The sequence below is a fragment of the Oncorhynchus masou genome, chromosome 6 (genome assembly GCF_036934945.1).
Source record: "Oncorhynchus masou masou isolate Uvic2021 chromosome 6, UVic_Omas_1.1, whole genome shotgun sequence".
Lineage (NCBI taxonomy): Eukaryota > Metazoa > Chordata > Actinopteri > Salmoniformes > Salmonidae > Oncorhynchus > Oncorhynchus masou.
Genome location: NC_088217.1, coordinates 46,093,848 through 46,109,346, shown reverse-complemented (window position 1 = coordinate 46,109,346; position 15,499 = coordinate 46,093,848). Strand labels below are relative to the sequence as shown.

At 44.4% G+C, this 15,499-nt stretch overlaps 1 protein-coding gene across 1 annotated transcript; it reads left to right on the top strand.

Annotated features, from left to right (window-relative positions):
- The first annotated feature begins 407 nt into the window (after positions 1-407).
- On the top strand, positions 408-13,900 carry LOC135542142 (host cell factor 1-like). Its single transcript, XM_064968844.1, is given in 30 exon segments — positions 408-541; positions 1,696-1,866; positions 2,630-2,778; positions 2,927-2,975; positions 2,978-3,086; positions 3,228-3,436; positions 3,553-3,637; positions 3,774-3,880; positions 4,098-4,277; positions 4,403-4,729; positions 4,914-5,062; positions 5,167-5,337; positions 5,495-5,719; positions 6,135-6,242; positions 6,349-6,565; positions 6,653-6,783; positions 7,143-7,281; positions 7,414-7,625; positions 7,776-8,111; positions 8,260-8,692; positions 8,777-8,913; positions 9,144-9,405; positions 9,559-9,840; positions 9,942-10,030; positions 10,141-10,275; positions 10,357-10,486; positions 10,489-10,541; positions 10,676-10,973; positions 11,098-11,161; positions 11,297-13,900. Coding segments are annotated over 29 exon segments (4,992 nt in total). The 5' UTR covers positions 408-541; positions 1,696-1,700; the 3' UTR covers positions 11,337-13,900.
- Positions 13,901-15,499: the final 1,599 nt, after the last annotated feature.

The window sequence follows — 15,499 nt, the reverse complement described above, 5'->3', positions numbered from 1 at the left end:
GGGCGTGGCAATTAGCAGTGGGTGTTGAATGGGACTGTGAAGTCCCCCAAAACAAAATGTTCATAATTCCAGTTTATTATGTGCTTTGCTATTTACGTTATTTAGATAACATAAATAGCACAACTCTCTTATATGCTTAATCGTGTATTAAACTGAAATATGTGTGCATCGCCATCTTTATTAAGGGACAATGTTGCCCGTGCAAGTATGATAACTTCCAACGAACTAAATTAAATATTGGATGTCCAAATATAAATGCCCATTTCAAAGATATTACACTGAATTGTGTAGGTTGTTTTGAAGTCAAAACGCACGTTTATCTAAGTCCAATGTGCATTAATTGATAGCGGTTCTATACCAGTCGCCATGTTTGTTTTGGGTGACGCCAAATGCTGTTTTCCTCCCCTTTTGGTTGTCAAGAAGATGGCAGCTTCCAGGCAGGCATGAGAGGGAATACTTCTTAACAAATCGAATGAATTTGGGCTAGTGATTCATGAGTAGACACCCAAATCGTCTTATTGGAAATAGTACACCGAAATAAGTAAGTAATATGTCTTATGGATGTCAGATTTTGTAAATATAGGTGTTTTGTTGTGGCGAACTGTACGGCCATTTTTCTTGAGGGAGCTTAAAAGTAGGCCGATTTTCGAAAAGATGGCTGATTCCAGAGACGGCATGATAAATAACAACACTTTATTTGAAATGTTACATATTGAATTACATTTCACTGGCTATATAATGCATTTATATTTTATCTAACTATTGTATGTAATTGGTAAAGGACGCTGTGCTAATAAGCTTGCCATGCTAACCTTGTGAGTTTGCTGGCTACGATAGTCTATTAGCCATAACTCTGTAGTGCATGCGCGGGTTTCTAATTGATGTGTTGTGAAAGTTTCAGATTTCACGTGGTATTGTGCATCTGAGAAATTACATTCGATTCCACTTGAAAGATGTATGCAATTGTAATGCAAAGCAGAGGTGGCGATAGATTGAATGAATGTGACAAATATGGCGACTCCCAGAGAAGCGTGAAAATCGCAATCCACAAACGGGTCTAATTGCAAATGCTTTTCGTGTATTATTAGTGGTACACTTGATCCACATATTTAGTAATATGACTGTAGTGGGATATGGCTAGTACACCTGCTTGTTGAAGCAGTAGGTTAACGCTTAATTTAACACACGTATGTCTTTCATTTGTCTTCTCTTCCGCCATTTTTCAGACTGGCGGAGGTTTGTTTGGTTGTTATACAAGATGGCGGCTCCCATAGTGGCACTTTAGGGTCGCTTCAAAGCTTTAACTGCAAGGTCCAAACGTATTAAAAAAAATCTAAGGACGCGTAATATAACTTGTATGCTTTGAGTTGTGATGTCGAATACATTTTATCTTTAGAGTGAGTAGCTATTAGGTGTATCATAATTCATTATTATAATTGCCGGCTTTTTGCGAAACGTCAGGAAAATGGCGACTTCCCTGGAGTTTACAATTACAATATTATTTTTTTCAAATGCACGCTATCAATGCATCGGGTTTGGGCCCAACATTCGATTGCACCTGCAGTTTTCACTCTGCACAATTTGTTATAGTTTTATCCTCACTTCGCAAGTACAAATAGACTTGATCAGAACTTGTCATCAATCTTGTTTTGGAGTTCTCGTTTTTTTGTTTAAACAACCCTTTTTTCCCTGAAGAGGACATGACTGGTTCAGCTCTACAGCCACGATGGAAGCGGGTACTGGGATGGTCTGGCCCTGTCCCTCGGCCCAGACATGGTCACAGAGCCGTTGCTATAAAGGAATTGATGGTTGTTTTTGGAGGAGGAAATGAAGGAATTGTGGATGAGTTGCATGTCTACAACACAGGTAAGATAACTTCACCATGCAGCCGAATCTGCATATTGCTAACTCTCCATACACTAATCCATACACTAATTTATTTGATATTAGAAATTACTGTAGGAGATGCGTCATTCTACGTTAACTTTTTTCTTCTTCTAATCCGATGGCCCCTCTATATGTTGCATTCGCCCGCTGTTGTCAGCAGCCTGCTTTGTGTAGTGTGCTGGAGATCAGATTTCGAGATGTAGTCTGACATTACCTGACAAACTGTCGCCGCCTAGTGGCAAAGAACGGAAAGCGCACAAATGAAAATGGCGCGCTAAAATAAAATGGACGACAGGAGCACTGTTTTGAACACTCAATTATTGGATGCATTCAATTTCTGTTCACTTTATTGTACTGATATTGTCCCGAGTTACAAATGTAGTCCTTTCAACATTTTGTTCCAAAGAAACACTTATGTAGTCAACATGCACAGTTATAAGTCTTAAATTATTATTATATGTTACGTTTTTGAGAGCGCAATGACGTTACACAGTTGAAATTTCAGTTGACGTTTTTAAACTTTGGGTTATGCAGATAAAAGTACAATGCATAGAACATACACTTCTCATGTGACACTTTCAAACAAGATGCATGCTACATTTGTCAGAGATGCTTGGAACATGCTTGATTAAATATTTACTCAAAAGAGCATTTGCTTCACATCATAGGCCTACCCAGCACTTGACCACCCAACAATGTCTATCTGTCTATACACAGACTAACCTCTATTTATTTAATCTAGCAACAAACCAATGGTTTATCCCTGCGGTTCGTGGTGATATTCCCCCTGGATGTGCTGCATATGGTTTTGTTTGTGATGGCACCCGGCTTCTGGTGTTTGGTGGAATGGTGGAATATGGAAAATACAGCAATGATCTCTATGAGCTACAGGTAATGGAATGCTTACACCACATTCTTGCTATAACATTGGTAGAGCTAAAGCCAGGGGTAAATGGCTGTCTTTAAGTACTTATAAATAGATTATGATTAATGGATTACAGCATGCTATCATCTTTTGCATATGCTTTTTTTTGTTCAGGCCAGCAGATGGGAATGGAAAAAGTTGAAAGCTAAGACTCCCAAAAATGGCCCACCCCCTGTCCTCGACTTGGCCACAGTTTCTCGCTGGTGGGTAACAAGTGCTACTTGTTTGGAGGACTGGCTAATGACAGCGAGGACCCCAAAAACAACATCCCCAGGTACGGATGCCTTAAGAAGGAGATGTGAAATGTGACCAGTGGGGTAATGGGATAAATGATTATGTGGAATGGAAGCAAACAGAGATTTTGTCGTAAGCAATTTGAAATACTTTCTGACTGAAATCTCTATTTTGTAACTAGATACCTGAATGATCTGTACACCCTGGAGCTTCGTGCTGGCTCCAGTGTTGTGGGCTGGGATATACCAATTACTTATGGTGTTTTGCCACCTCCTCGCGAGAGCCACACTGCCGTAGTGTACACAGAAAAGGACAGCAAGAAATCTCGCCTGATCATCTATGGAGGGATGAGTGGCTGTCGTCTAGGAGATCTATGGACACTTGACATCGGTAGGCTCCTGAGTTAACAGTATTACCATATTATTGTATATAATCACTTTTTGTCTCTTATTCGCATAAATCAGTCTAGTCGGTGTATTATCTAAATTATCCTGCTCTGTCTGCAGACACCCTGACCTGGACTAAGCCTTCAGTGAATGGCACAGCACCTCTGCCCAGGAGTCTTCACTCTGCCACCACCATCACAAACAAGTGAGATCTCTCTGAAATTATAAAAATGATATTATGATCATTTAGATCTCTTTATATCTCAATTGGTTAAATCTCTCGGCAGTAGCCTATTTTTGATGACTGCTTGATTCTCATCTCTTTGTCTACCTCATTGTAGGATGTTTGTGTTTGGGGGGTGGGTTCCCCTGGTTATGGATGATGTGAAGGTGGCCACACATGAGAAGGAATGGAAGTGCACAAACACACTGGCCTGCCTAAATCTTGGTTCGTCTCTCCGTTTTCAGTTATTGGTGCTACTACTGCATTAAACCTTACACACTGATTGTTTCTCTAGATTTGATTTGTGTATTATGAATTGATCGACTCCAACAAACTCAGTCTGAGTGAACATTCATTGGTAAATGGCAGTGTCACCTGGTGGTCAAGTTTTATATTACTGTCAAAAAATCAAATGCAAACCTCATGTTTCTTTTTACCACAGACTCCATGGCCTGGGAATCAGTGGTGATGGATACTCTGGAGGACAATATCCCAAGGGCCCGGGCAGGACATTGCTCTGTGGCCATCAACTCTAGGTTGTATGTCTGGAGTGGCCGTGACGGTTACCGTAAAGCATGGAACAACCAAGTCTGCTGTAAAGACCTCTGGTACCTTGAAACAGGTGAGTCAACTCCTATTTTCTCATTTACTCTGGTAAAGCAAGCCCACAGTATTTGCTCAACTGTGCTCTTGGTGAGGCTTTCTCTGCTTCTGTTGATATGTGACCATTTTATGTTTTGGTTACAGAGAGGCCACACGCTCCCTCGAGAGTGCAGCTAGTCCGTGCCAACACCAACTCCCTGGAGGTAAGCTGGGGCGCTGTGTCCACTGCAGACACCTATCTGCTGCAGCTACAAAAGTACGACATTCCTGCTGCCACTGCTGTGACCTCGCCGGCCCTCAATGCCGCCACCTCTCTGCAAGGGAACTTGCCTAAGGGCCCAGCCACAGCTGCTCCCTCTGCTCAGAACCTACCACACACAGGTATCACTATTGTGCCCCAGGCTTCTTCCCCTACAATCCTTCCCAACATTCCCAGAAGCCCGCTGGCTGCCTCCACAGCTCATGGGCCAGGTAAAACCATGGATGTCCTACTTGTTAAGTGGAGGTTGTTTGTACCATTTTATGGACTATTGTCACAGTTTTCGTTGTTCATCTTTACAGCCCATTGTATTTTGATAACCGTATACCAAATGGTATGTAAAAAGCAGACCTCGAAGGCTCTATACACTGAGCAGGTTTTCTGTTGTTTTGACAGCTATCTTGAAGGTTGCAGCGCCTCCGTCTGGCACGGGTACCTCCCTTGTCACTGTGCGACCCAACCAGGCTGGGAAATCCCCTGTCACTGTGACATCACTTCTTCCAGGAGTTCGCATGGTTGTTCCTGCCCAGACCGCCCAAGGAACAGTATGGACAATTGTGAAATGGTTTTGTTATTCAAGGATAAAAAGTTGTCTCGAGAGTAATGCCAAGAGTATTGTCTCACTCGGGACTGTTTGTTTTTCTTTTAGCCAGTCGGCAGCAGCCCTCAGATGAGTGGCATGGCAGCTTTGGCTGCAGCTGCAGCAGCCACACAGAAGATCCCACCCTCTTCAAGCACTGTACTCAACATTCCAGCAGGTGCCACCCTTGTCAAAACCATGGCTGGCTCCACCACAGTCAAAATGGCATCTCCTCTCATGGTAAGACCCTCTCATGGTAAGACTCATCTAATATCAGTCTGTTAAAAAAAATAATGAAACTCAATGGCAGAATGTATGGGTTTGTCAGGTAGTCTCTGTCATGGCCCAGTTTAGAATTTACACCCGTAGTAACACAGTTTGTATTTTCTACTTCCAGGTTAGTAACCCAGCCACTCGCATGCTGAAGACAGCTGCAGCTCAGGTGGGCACAGCGACCGTATCGTCACCCAACTCGCCCAACAGACCTATCATCACTGTGCACAAGTCGGGCACGGTTACCGTAGCCCAGCAACACCAGGTGGTTACCACCATGGTGGGAGGAGTCACCAAGACCATCACCCTGGTCAAGAGCCCCCTCACAATGGGAGGCAGCGGCACTTTGGTGAGAGAACTAGACAGTCTTACAGGACACGGAGGGGAGGGAATACAGGCAGAAGGTTGTGAGAAATGTCTCTCCTTATACAAGATCTCGCTCCTTAAGAATTTGATATGCATGCTGTGAACTGAGAAATAGTTTCACACTTTGGCTAGTTTTTTGTTGTTGTCCCCCACCCGTATCAGATGAATCTTATATGGCCTAGGCATGAACCCGTGATAGAAGATGTGGCTGTGGAAACCTCCAAGATAAGGAACAGCTTGAGTTCATAGATCTGCACGACTGTCAGGGTCAGTTAGATTGGCTGTACTCACAGTTCAGCCGTACTCCGTTCAGTTGTCCACATGACACTGATCTCCTGGCGCCAAATACTGTGATGTTTTCTGGTGACTCATAAACTTGAGTCTCTCTCCTATGTCAGCAGATCTCCAACCTTGGCAAGATGATGTCTGTGGTACAAACCAAGCCAGTGCAGACATCGGCTGTTACAGGCCAGGCTTCCACTAACCCTCTCACACAGTTCATACAGGTCAGCTATCTGCATGAGAGCAGGAGGAGGTAGTAGCTAAAACTCCATGGGCAGGCTCAGCCTGCTTTCAGTTGATCATGTTCATAATCCACTTTGTCTCCCGTAGACCAAGGGTTCTCTCCCTGCCGGCACCATACTGAAGCTGGTGACCTCAGCGGACGGCAAGCCCACCACCATCATCACCACATCCCAGGCGGGAGGAACTGGGAACAAACCCACCATCCTGAACATCAGCGGCATGTCGCCCACCACAACCAAACAGGGTACCACCATCATCAAGACCATCCCTATGTCTGCTATTATGACCCAGCCTGGAGCCACAGGTCAGAACCCACTGGCTTCATGTTTCAGGGACAATTCAGCACAATACAAGAGGACCATATGCTGACAGTTTGTTTTGTTGCTAACAGTGACCAGCAGCACAGGGAAGACGCCCTATACCATCATCAGCACCAAGATGATGACCACTGGCACTCCAGGCAAAATCATCACTACCATGCCCAAGCTTGGCACTGCAACTGGCCAGCAAGCGCTGACACAGGTACCTCACAGAAATGATGACCCTTACAACCTCTTGTAGAATATGCATATATATGTTTATGCATAATATTTATAGGCTATGTGAAACAATTTGAGATGTTTCAGTTTTGACATTGATGCCTTTTTTAACTTTTAAATGTCACATGGCATTTTATATTTAGTTACATTTGATAAATATCATACGGCTAAGTACAGCAGTGTTTGGAGCAGTTGAAATGCATGCATACCTCGGGACTATATTTGAATCTTCTCTGATTAGTGCTACCAATAGCTGTATCAAATGTCTTGCCCCAGTGGAAGAGTGTAATAGTGCCCCCTAGCTTCTCAATTATTATTTTACCTCCCCCTTGGTTTTTATAGGTGGTTTTGAAGGGAGCCCCGGGCCAACCTGGCACCATTCTGCGCACTGTACCCATGGGTGGAGTCAGACTCGTCACCCCAGTCACGATGTCTTCTGTCAAGCCCAATATAACTACACTGGTCGTCAAGGGAACAACTGGTATGGATAACATTTTCATAATTACAAATAGGTGCTGTCTGTTCAATTCATAAGTATGCGGCTAAAAACAAAATCACGCATAGTTCCAGCTGTCTGCCCCTTGTTGAGTTAGTACTTTGTTCGTTCCCCTAGGTGTCACCACCCTGGGGACTGTCACAGGGACAGTCTCCTCCAGTCTGGCAGGGAGCATTGTAGCCAGTTCCAATGCCTCTCTGGCAACTCCAATCACCACCCTTGGCACCATCGCCACCCTGTCCAGCCAAGTTATCAACCCCACTGCCATCACTGTGTCAGCAGCCCAGACCAGTCTGACCACAGCTACTACCCTTTCCGCTTCCACCATGGTAAGCCGACTGTGCTATTCTTTAATACAGATATGTAGCTATAGCTCCAATTATGTCATTGGGACATGAAGTGTCATGCTGTACAATGTGGATAACTTTTTGATTGGGTTTTCTCCATCATAATCCATACCTGATGTGCTCTCATTGCAGTCAGCAAACCAGCCTACCCAGGTGACTCTCATCACCACCCCCAGCGGGGTTGAGGCCCAGCCAGTGCAGGACCTGCCTGTGTCCTTCCTGGCCTCCCCCACCTCTGAGCAGCCCTCTTCCACTGAGGTCGGGGATGTCCCTGGCACTGTCACCATGGTCTGCTCCAACCCCCCCTGTGAGACCCACGAAACAGGAACCACCAACACCACAACCACAGCCTCCTCCGATATAGGTGGGGTGCAGAGGGTCTGCTCCAACCCCCCCTGTGAGACCCACGAGACGGGCACCACCAACACCACAACGACCGCCTCCACCAACATGGGCGGGGCAATGAGGGTTTGTACAAGCCCTCCATCAGAGACCCACGAGATGGGCACCACTAACACCTCAACCATCACCCACTCCATCATGGGGTCTAACCAAATGGGCACTGTCCAGAGTAGCTCATCTTCTCACCCCCCCATCTCTGTCCTCTCCCCCTCAGACGACCACCTCTTCTTCCCCCGGAACCGCCACAGGCAACCAGGGACCAGAGAACCTGAGCACCGGCACCACATTCACCCCCACCACGGCATGCTCCAACATGGGCTCAGCCCAAACCGGAACTGTGCAGAGTTCCAAGCCAGCCGTGGGCTCTACGATGTGCTTAATCCCACCCTGCGAGACACATGAAACAGGCACAACCAACACTGCCACTCAGTCCTTGTCCAGCATGGGTAATGGGCAGACTGGCACTCTACAGAGGGTGTGCTCAAACCCACCCTGCGAGACTCACGAAACTGGGACCACCAGCACCCCGTCCCAGGCCAGCTCAAACATGGCCGGGAACCAGACAGGGACGGCGCAGAGGGTGTGTTCCAACCCCCCCTGTGAAACCCACGAGACTGGCACCACCAACACGGCAACTACTGCCACAGGTATACCTTTAGAATAGATACTGTTTTTTAAATGGTTTTATTTTAATGTTTAGGGCTATATTTAATGCCATGTGTTTCCTACAGCAGATGGAGCAGACAGTGCCACCAGCAGTACAGAGACTCCTTCCACCACTGCATCAGAAACAACCCCAGCCACCATCCAGAGCAGAGCCATCACTACTGTGACTCAGTCCACACCAGCCCCGGGGCCCTCAGTACCTGTAAAGAAACCCCTAACTGAACTGACAATGCTTTGACAGTCTATACTCTACTGATAGCATAACAATTGTGGAATTGCTGGTGTAAGAGTTTAGTTCAGAATTACTCACTGACATGGTTAGGCAAATTATCAGCAACTCATGCCCAAAATCAATAATGTATGGAAATAATTGATTCATCTTGTCCATTTTGAGAATTTGCACTCATTCATTTCTACCCTTTTTATCTCCAGTCCATTTTGTCGATCACTGAGGGTGCTGCTGGTTCCACAGAAGAGCCCATGCAGACAGACGCGGCCACGGAGGGGGGAGAGACAGCTATGGAGACTGGGCTGTCCCCAGAGCTGTCAGAGGGACAGATGGGGACAGGTCTGTCTGCAGAGGAGCTGGCTGTGACCGCAGCGGCGGAGGCAGCGGCGCAGGCTGCAGCCACAGAGGAGGCCCAGGCCCTGGCCATTCAGGCAGTCCTCCAGGCAGCACAGCAGGCAGTCATGAGTAAGTATGGCCCTCAGTTTGGCAGTGTATTACCAGGCAATTGTTGGTAGATGATAAATGGATTAATCTCAAAAGACTTTAAATGTGTGTGAAGACAACCGCTCCCCAACTGTAACAATCTCACAATCAAACTGCGTTCCCCTGCATGTATAGACGAGGGTGATTCTGGCTCGACCGGACAGCAGGCCATCACAATCCCCATCGTCCTGACCCAGCAGGAGTTGGCAGCCTTGGTCCAGCAGCAGCACCAGCTCCAGGAGGCTCAGGCTCAGGCCCAGGCCCAGCAGCAAGGAAATGCCCAGGCCCTACCCACTGAGGGCCTTGCCCCCGCAGACAGCCTCAACGACCCTGCGTCTGAGAGCAACGGACACCCCGAGATGGCTGCAGCTGTCTCCAGCGCTGTGGCATCACTGCTGCCGCGCACATCCACTGAGAGTGAGTATTTCTTTACATTCTCTTTTAGGAGTGTAATTCTTTGTTCTTACTAATAGTTTCTCTAGGTCTTAAATTGACTTCTCCCTATTGTCCCCTTGCAGCCCTGGCCCCCTCAAGCACATTTTCTGTTGCCAGTCCAGCCAAGCTGCAAGCTGCTGTAGCAGAGGTGGCCAATGGCATTGAGGGTGGGGTGAGTACCCATAATGTCCTGCTTGTATCCTGCCTGTGATCAGAATTTGAGAGGAATGTTGAATGGCACAACATGCTTTAACTCCCTTTTTATGTTGCGGAAATATACAGAAGCTAAACCCTCAACCAGCCCCTATCAAGACTCTTGTAAAAAAAGAGAACCAGTGGTTTGACGTTGGCATCGTCAAGGTGACAAACATGGTGGTTACGCACTTCTTCATCCCAGAGGACGATTCTCAAGTGGAGGTAAGCCTCAAACCTGGATTCATGCCTTTTATGGCTTTGAGATCAGAGTTAAGTGCAGCATTAACGATGTGTGTGTTGTAGGATGACTCGGGTGCCATCCCAGACTATAACCAGATGAAGAAAATGGAGCTGCAGCCTGGCACAGCCTACAAGTTCCGTGTCTCTTGTATCAACGCTTGTGGTCGTGGTTTCTTCTCAGAGATATCTGCTTTTAAACCTGTTTACCAGGCTTCCCTGGAGCACCTTGTGCCATCAAAATCAGCAAGGTAAAACTGCAAACTAGAAACGGAATACCCTTGACAAATAATCAGAGGTTGTAGTTTTTCTAGTCTTGATGGAATATGGATTGTTTTTTCTGCTGGCTTTGCGTTAAAACAACGGTTCCATCTTTCCCTCTCAGAGCCCAGATGGTGCCCACCTCACCTGGGAGCCTCCCTCTGTGACATCAGGGAAGATCATTGAGTACTCTGTGTACCTGGCCATCCAGAGCACCCAGACAGCTGAGCCCAAAGCCTCCACCCCAGCCCAGCTGGCCTTCATGCGAGTGTACTGTGGGCCCAACCCCTCCTGCTTGGTGCAGTCCTCCAGCCTCTCCAATGCCCACATAGACTACACCACCAAGCCTGCCATCATCTTCCGCATAGCTGCGCGCAACGAGAAGGGCTATGGCCCTGCCACACAAGTCCGATGGCTGCAAGGTGGGTAAACTTTCATTTAAATTCTGCTGTTCAGCAAAATGGAGCAGCGTCTCTATAATTATGGTTGTACTTGTTTTTAAGTGTGTAAGTACGGTTTCTCTTTAATGGATTTTCCCCTTTTTAGAGTCCAGCAAAGATGGAGCCTCGGCAAAACTTGCCCCAAAAAGACCCGTTTCCTCGCCTGATGCGTAAGTACCTGGTTCCATCTAATCTAGCCTACATTCCACACACATTATCATCACTAACTGGTTGTGGATTAATATTTTCCTCAACAATGGCAAATTATTTTCAATAAATGTTTTGCTTTCTGTCTGCCCCTGCAGTAAGGCTGCTTGTCAAAAAAAAGCAAGAACGGACCCGTGAGATTGCACAGATGACACCCCCTGCTGTTCTTTTTGACCAGGAAGACTGATCCCTCCATCCTCATCCTGACTTCACCCCATTCTCAAGTTAACCTACATCCAGCCAGCAACATAAACAAAATGGCAGCAGAAACCCTAGATGGAAGTCAATAAGAGATATGGTTCTGTAGGCAAGACCCTTTTTCTATTTGCCCCACTATTTGTAGAGCAACACAAATTTAAAAAAGCACATTATAGCTTTTACTTCATAACTTTTTAAAGTTTTTTTCTCTCTCTAGCTACTTTTATTATACATCTTTTTGGCTAATTTCAGTAGTTCAGCAATTGTAGATAAACATTTACAGCTTCACAAGCTGTGAGCCGGCCTGAGCTTAATGTTATTTTTTTGGTGTTCGGGGGGGGTGTAGTGAGACTACACGAGCTGAGGTACAGTTTGAGGATGTGCTGAACAAGAGGCAGTGGTGGTGTTAGTTTAGATGGGAGGAACAATCAAAATGGAAAAAACAAACAAAAGGGGTTATTTTTCCCTCAAGGAGAAATGTGCTTAATTTAAGAAACCAATCGATTCAGATATCATACTGGATTCCAGTCTCCTAGTAATCTCATCAGTGTGCTCTTCCCCTGAGATGAGAACTGAGGTCTGATGCTATGAAGAGGACAACGAATCGAATGACGAAGGGAAACATATGTAGTGAGACTGACTTTTCTAGGACTGAAACTTGCAGCATACACACACATCTTGCAAAAATCTTCCCCAGAAATTAGCAAGCACTGATGCAGAAGATATTTGTGTAGTTTATTTTTGTATTTTTTTAAGCTTTTCCTTGTCACTGCATTTTTAAAACGTCAACTACTTTTTTCTTTTTGTGTTTACTATTGTTCGTCCCCATCGTTTTCAAGTGTTGGTGGGAAGACGGGTGGCAGTGCTGAAGTAGCCACTATTTTTAAATCCTGGTTCGATCAGTTGTATGTTGTATCAGAGGGTATGAAAAATAAAGACTTTTGTATTTGTCCTGACTAGGTCCCCAGATGTAATAGGACTGAAGGGAATTTGAAACAGACCCAGGGAGAGGAGTGCTTTTAATTTGTTTACCACAACTTTCAATGCTTGTATCACTGTGTGTATGCCAAACATGGAAAATTAATGAAGAAAAATCTGATCAGTTCTCATACTCCTTCCCTCTTTCCCCGCCCATTTATTTTAGAACGGGTATCCTTAACTGGCGGCCCACGTTTAGCGCCCCCCAAAAGAGTGTATATTTTTTGTTGTAGGACATAATACTGTAAAAACATCAGGAAGTGATTTTTAATTTAGGAAATCTGTTTGGAAGTATTCCCATGCATAATAGAGATGTAGCAAGGTTTGAAATGATTGTTTTAGTCATATCTGGTTGGGCTTCTTTCGGTCAATTTGCATTCTACACATTTTTTTTGTAATTATATTCCGGCCTCGCGACAAAACACTCAAGAAAAAAATCAGCCTACGGCTTAATCGAGTTGGTGATCCTTGTGTTAGACAGAAATTATAGTGGTAGATTTTCTTTCCTTAAACTGTTAGGAACCACCAAATCCAATTTACATGTATTTTTTTAGGCTCTTATTTGAACAACTATTGAGGTGAGGTGTGCAAGTTAATTGTGAAAAGTATACCTTTAAATTGGGATGTTTTGGTGGGAAGGAAGAAGCATAGCCAGAGTTTGGACTCGCTTGTAAATTAGTTGTTCCAGAGCAAGAATAAAGTAACATCTTGACATTTTTATATAATTACCTTTACCAAAATGTTTTTACATGTTGGTCATCTCTCACTTGCCTTTTGTGTCTAGACTTGTAAAAGAAACTGTCTCCCTGATTCAATTGCATTTATTTAACATATTTGCAAGTCTGAAACACAGCAAGGTTCATTACCGAAACATTTGTCTTCAGGATAAATCACACCGAGTTTTATAAAGAGGGAAATCTTGGAGTGGACATGACTGTATTCAGTAGTTCGTGAAATAAAGAGTTTTCAGAATGGAAATGACCAGAGAACAAGTGAAGTCAGGGGAGAATGTGTTACCTCTTGAGATTGTAGTACTTGCTTCTTGGTTTAATTTCTTCTCTGGGCATCACCTTAGTCTCCAGATTATCCTGATTTATTTCTATAATGAAACCCCTGTTTCATATACATCCATGATTTTGTACGTGTCAGTGTCTGTTGAGCAAAGCTAGACATGCATGCAACCAGTGTATTTTAGTAGTAAAGCCTTAAGTTTGATCATAAACTGAAGGATCTAAAAAAAAAATTTTTTTTTTTTTTTTTTTTACATTTAATGAGTTTGTTCCCTTCATGTGGTATACAAATGTGTCCTTTTCTTCCACAGTACCTTTACCGGGTCACTATTTTTGCACAGTGCCGAGGTCTTTCAGAACTTTACCTCCCACAGTGGGGCAGGTGCTGGTCTTAGCACTGACACTTGTGAGTTTCTTCCAGCTGTTTGCAGGTTATCTGGAATTTTCTGATGTGTGTTTTTTGTACTGTAGGGAGTAATGTATCTTTTAACATCAAAATAAACATGTTAAACATCACATTATTTCCAGTCATTGTGGGATAGTTTGATACACTAGCACTATAATGCACAGTGATTCAAAGTTGGATAAAAAAAAATGTATGCCATAGTTTGGATAATAAACTACTGAATAAACACCAGTCTTAGTGGTTGCAGTCATCATCACTTTCACAACTGCAAGCCCCAAAGAGACCTAACGCTGACTCGCTCACCTGTTGTAAAGCTATCCTGGCTGCATTTGAAAAGGGCTTTGCCATATCAATGTCCCCCTTGGCTCTTCCCTCACAGTACTGTGCACCGACAGTTGAAGTCGGAAGTTTACATACACCTTAGCCAAATACATTTAAACTCAGTTTTTTACAATTCCTGACATTTAATCCAGGTAAAAATTCATTGTCCATTTGCGACCAAGCTTTAACTTCCTGACCGATATCTTCAGATGGTGCTTCAATATATCCACATAATTTTCCTCCTCATAATGCCATCTATTTTGTGAAGTGCACCAGTCCCTCGTGCAGCAAAGCACTCCCACAACATGATGCTGCCACCCCCGTGCTTCACAGTTGGGATGGTATTCTTTGGCTTGCAAGCCTCCCCCTTTTTACTCCAAACATTACGATGGTCTTTATGGCTATTATGGACATTTTTGTTTCATCAGACCAGAGGACATTTCTCCAAAAAGTACGATCTTATTCTCCATGTGCAGTTGCAAACTGTAGTCTGGCTTTTATACCTTTGTACCTGCTCCCTCCAGCATCTCCACAAGGTAATTTGCTGTTGTTCTGGGATTGATTTGTACTTTTCGCACCAAAAACGTTCAACTCTAGGAGAGAGAAGTTTGAAGGTAGGCCTTGAAATACATCCACAGGTACACCTCCAATTGACTCAAATGATGTCAATTAGCCTATCAGAAGCTTCTAAAGCCATGACATCATTTTCTGGAATTTTCTGAGTTGTTTAAAGGCACAGTCAACTTAGTGTATGTAAACATCTGACCCACTGCAATTGTGATACAGTGAATTATAAGTGAAATAATCTGTTTGTAAACAATTGTTGGAAAAATGTATTGTGTCATGCACAAAGTAGATGTCCTAACAGACTTGCAAAAACTATTTGTGGAGTGGTTGAAAAACGAGTTTTAATGACTCCAACATAAGTGTATGTAAACTTCCGACTTCAACTGTATCTCTTCACAGCACAGCTTGCTTCCGGCACATCTACAAGAAAGGAAAAGCCAATTGGCTAGCTTGTTCTGGACAGATAGCTCTTTTTAATGGTTACAGAGATCAGGCTGAGAATATTTCCACTAACAATGCAGTAGCTTCCTCTCATCTTCCTCCACCTCCACTATTGTGAAATAACTCAAGTAATATCTAGTGAAGTCAGACACGTTTCAGTGTCAACCTTCTTCAGTGTGTGTGTGTATAGTGAAGGCAAATATTTGGTAGGTTAGCCTTGGGTCAGGGCCTCCGCTACTATGAGACTGGAAACTCTCTACCCTGCAGCAGTGTCCCAGATCTGAATGAAGACTAATATGAGTCTTGTTATGAGCTGAGAAAAGACACTAGCAGCCACTATCAACAGCTGTTCAATTATTTAATGTGTTGGGACAGATTGG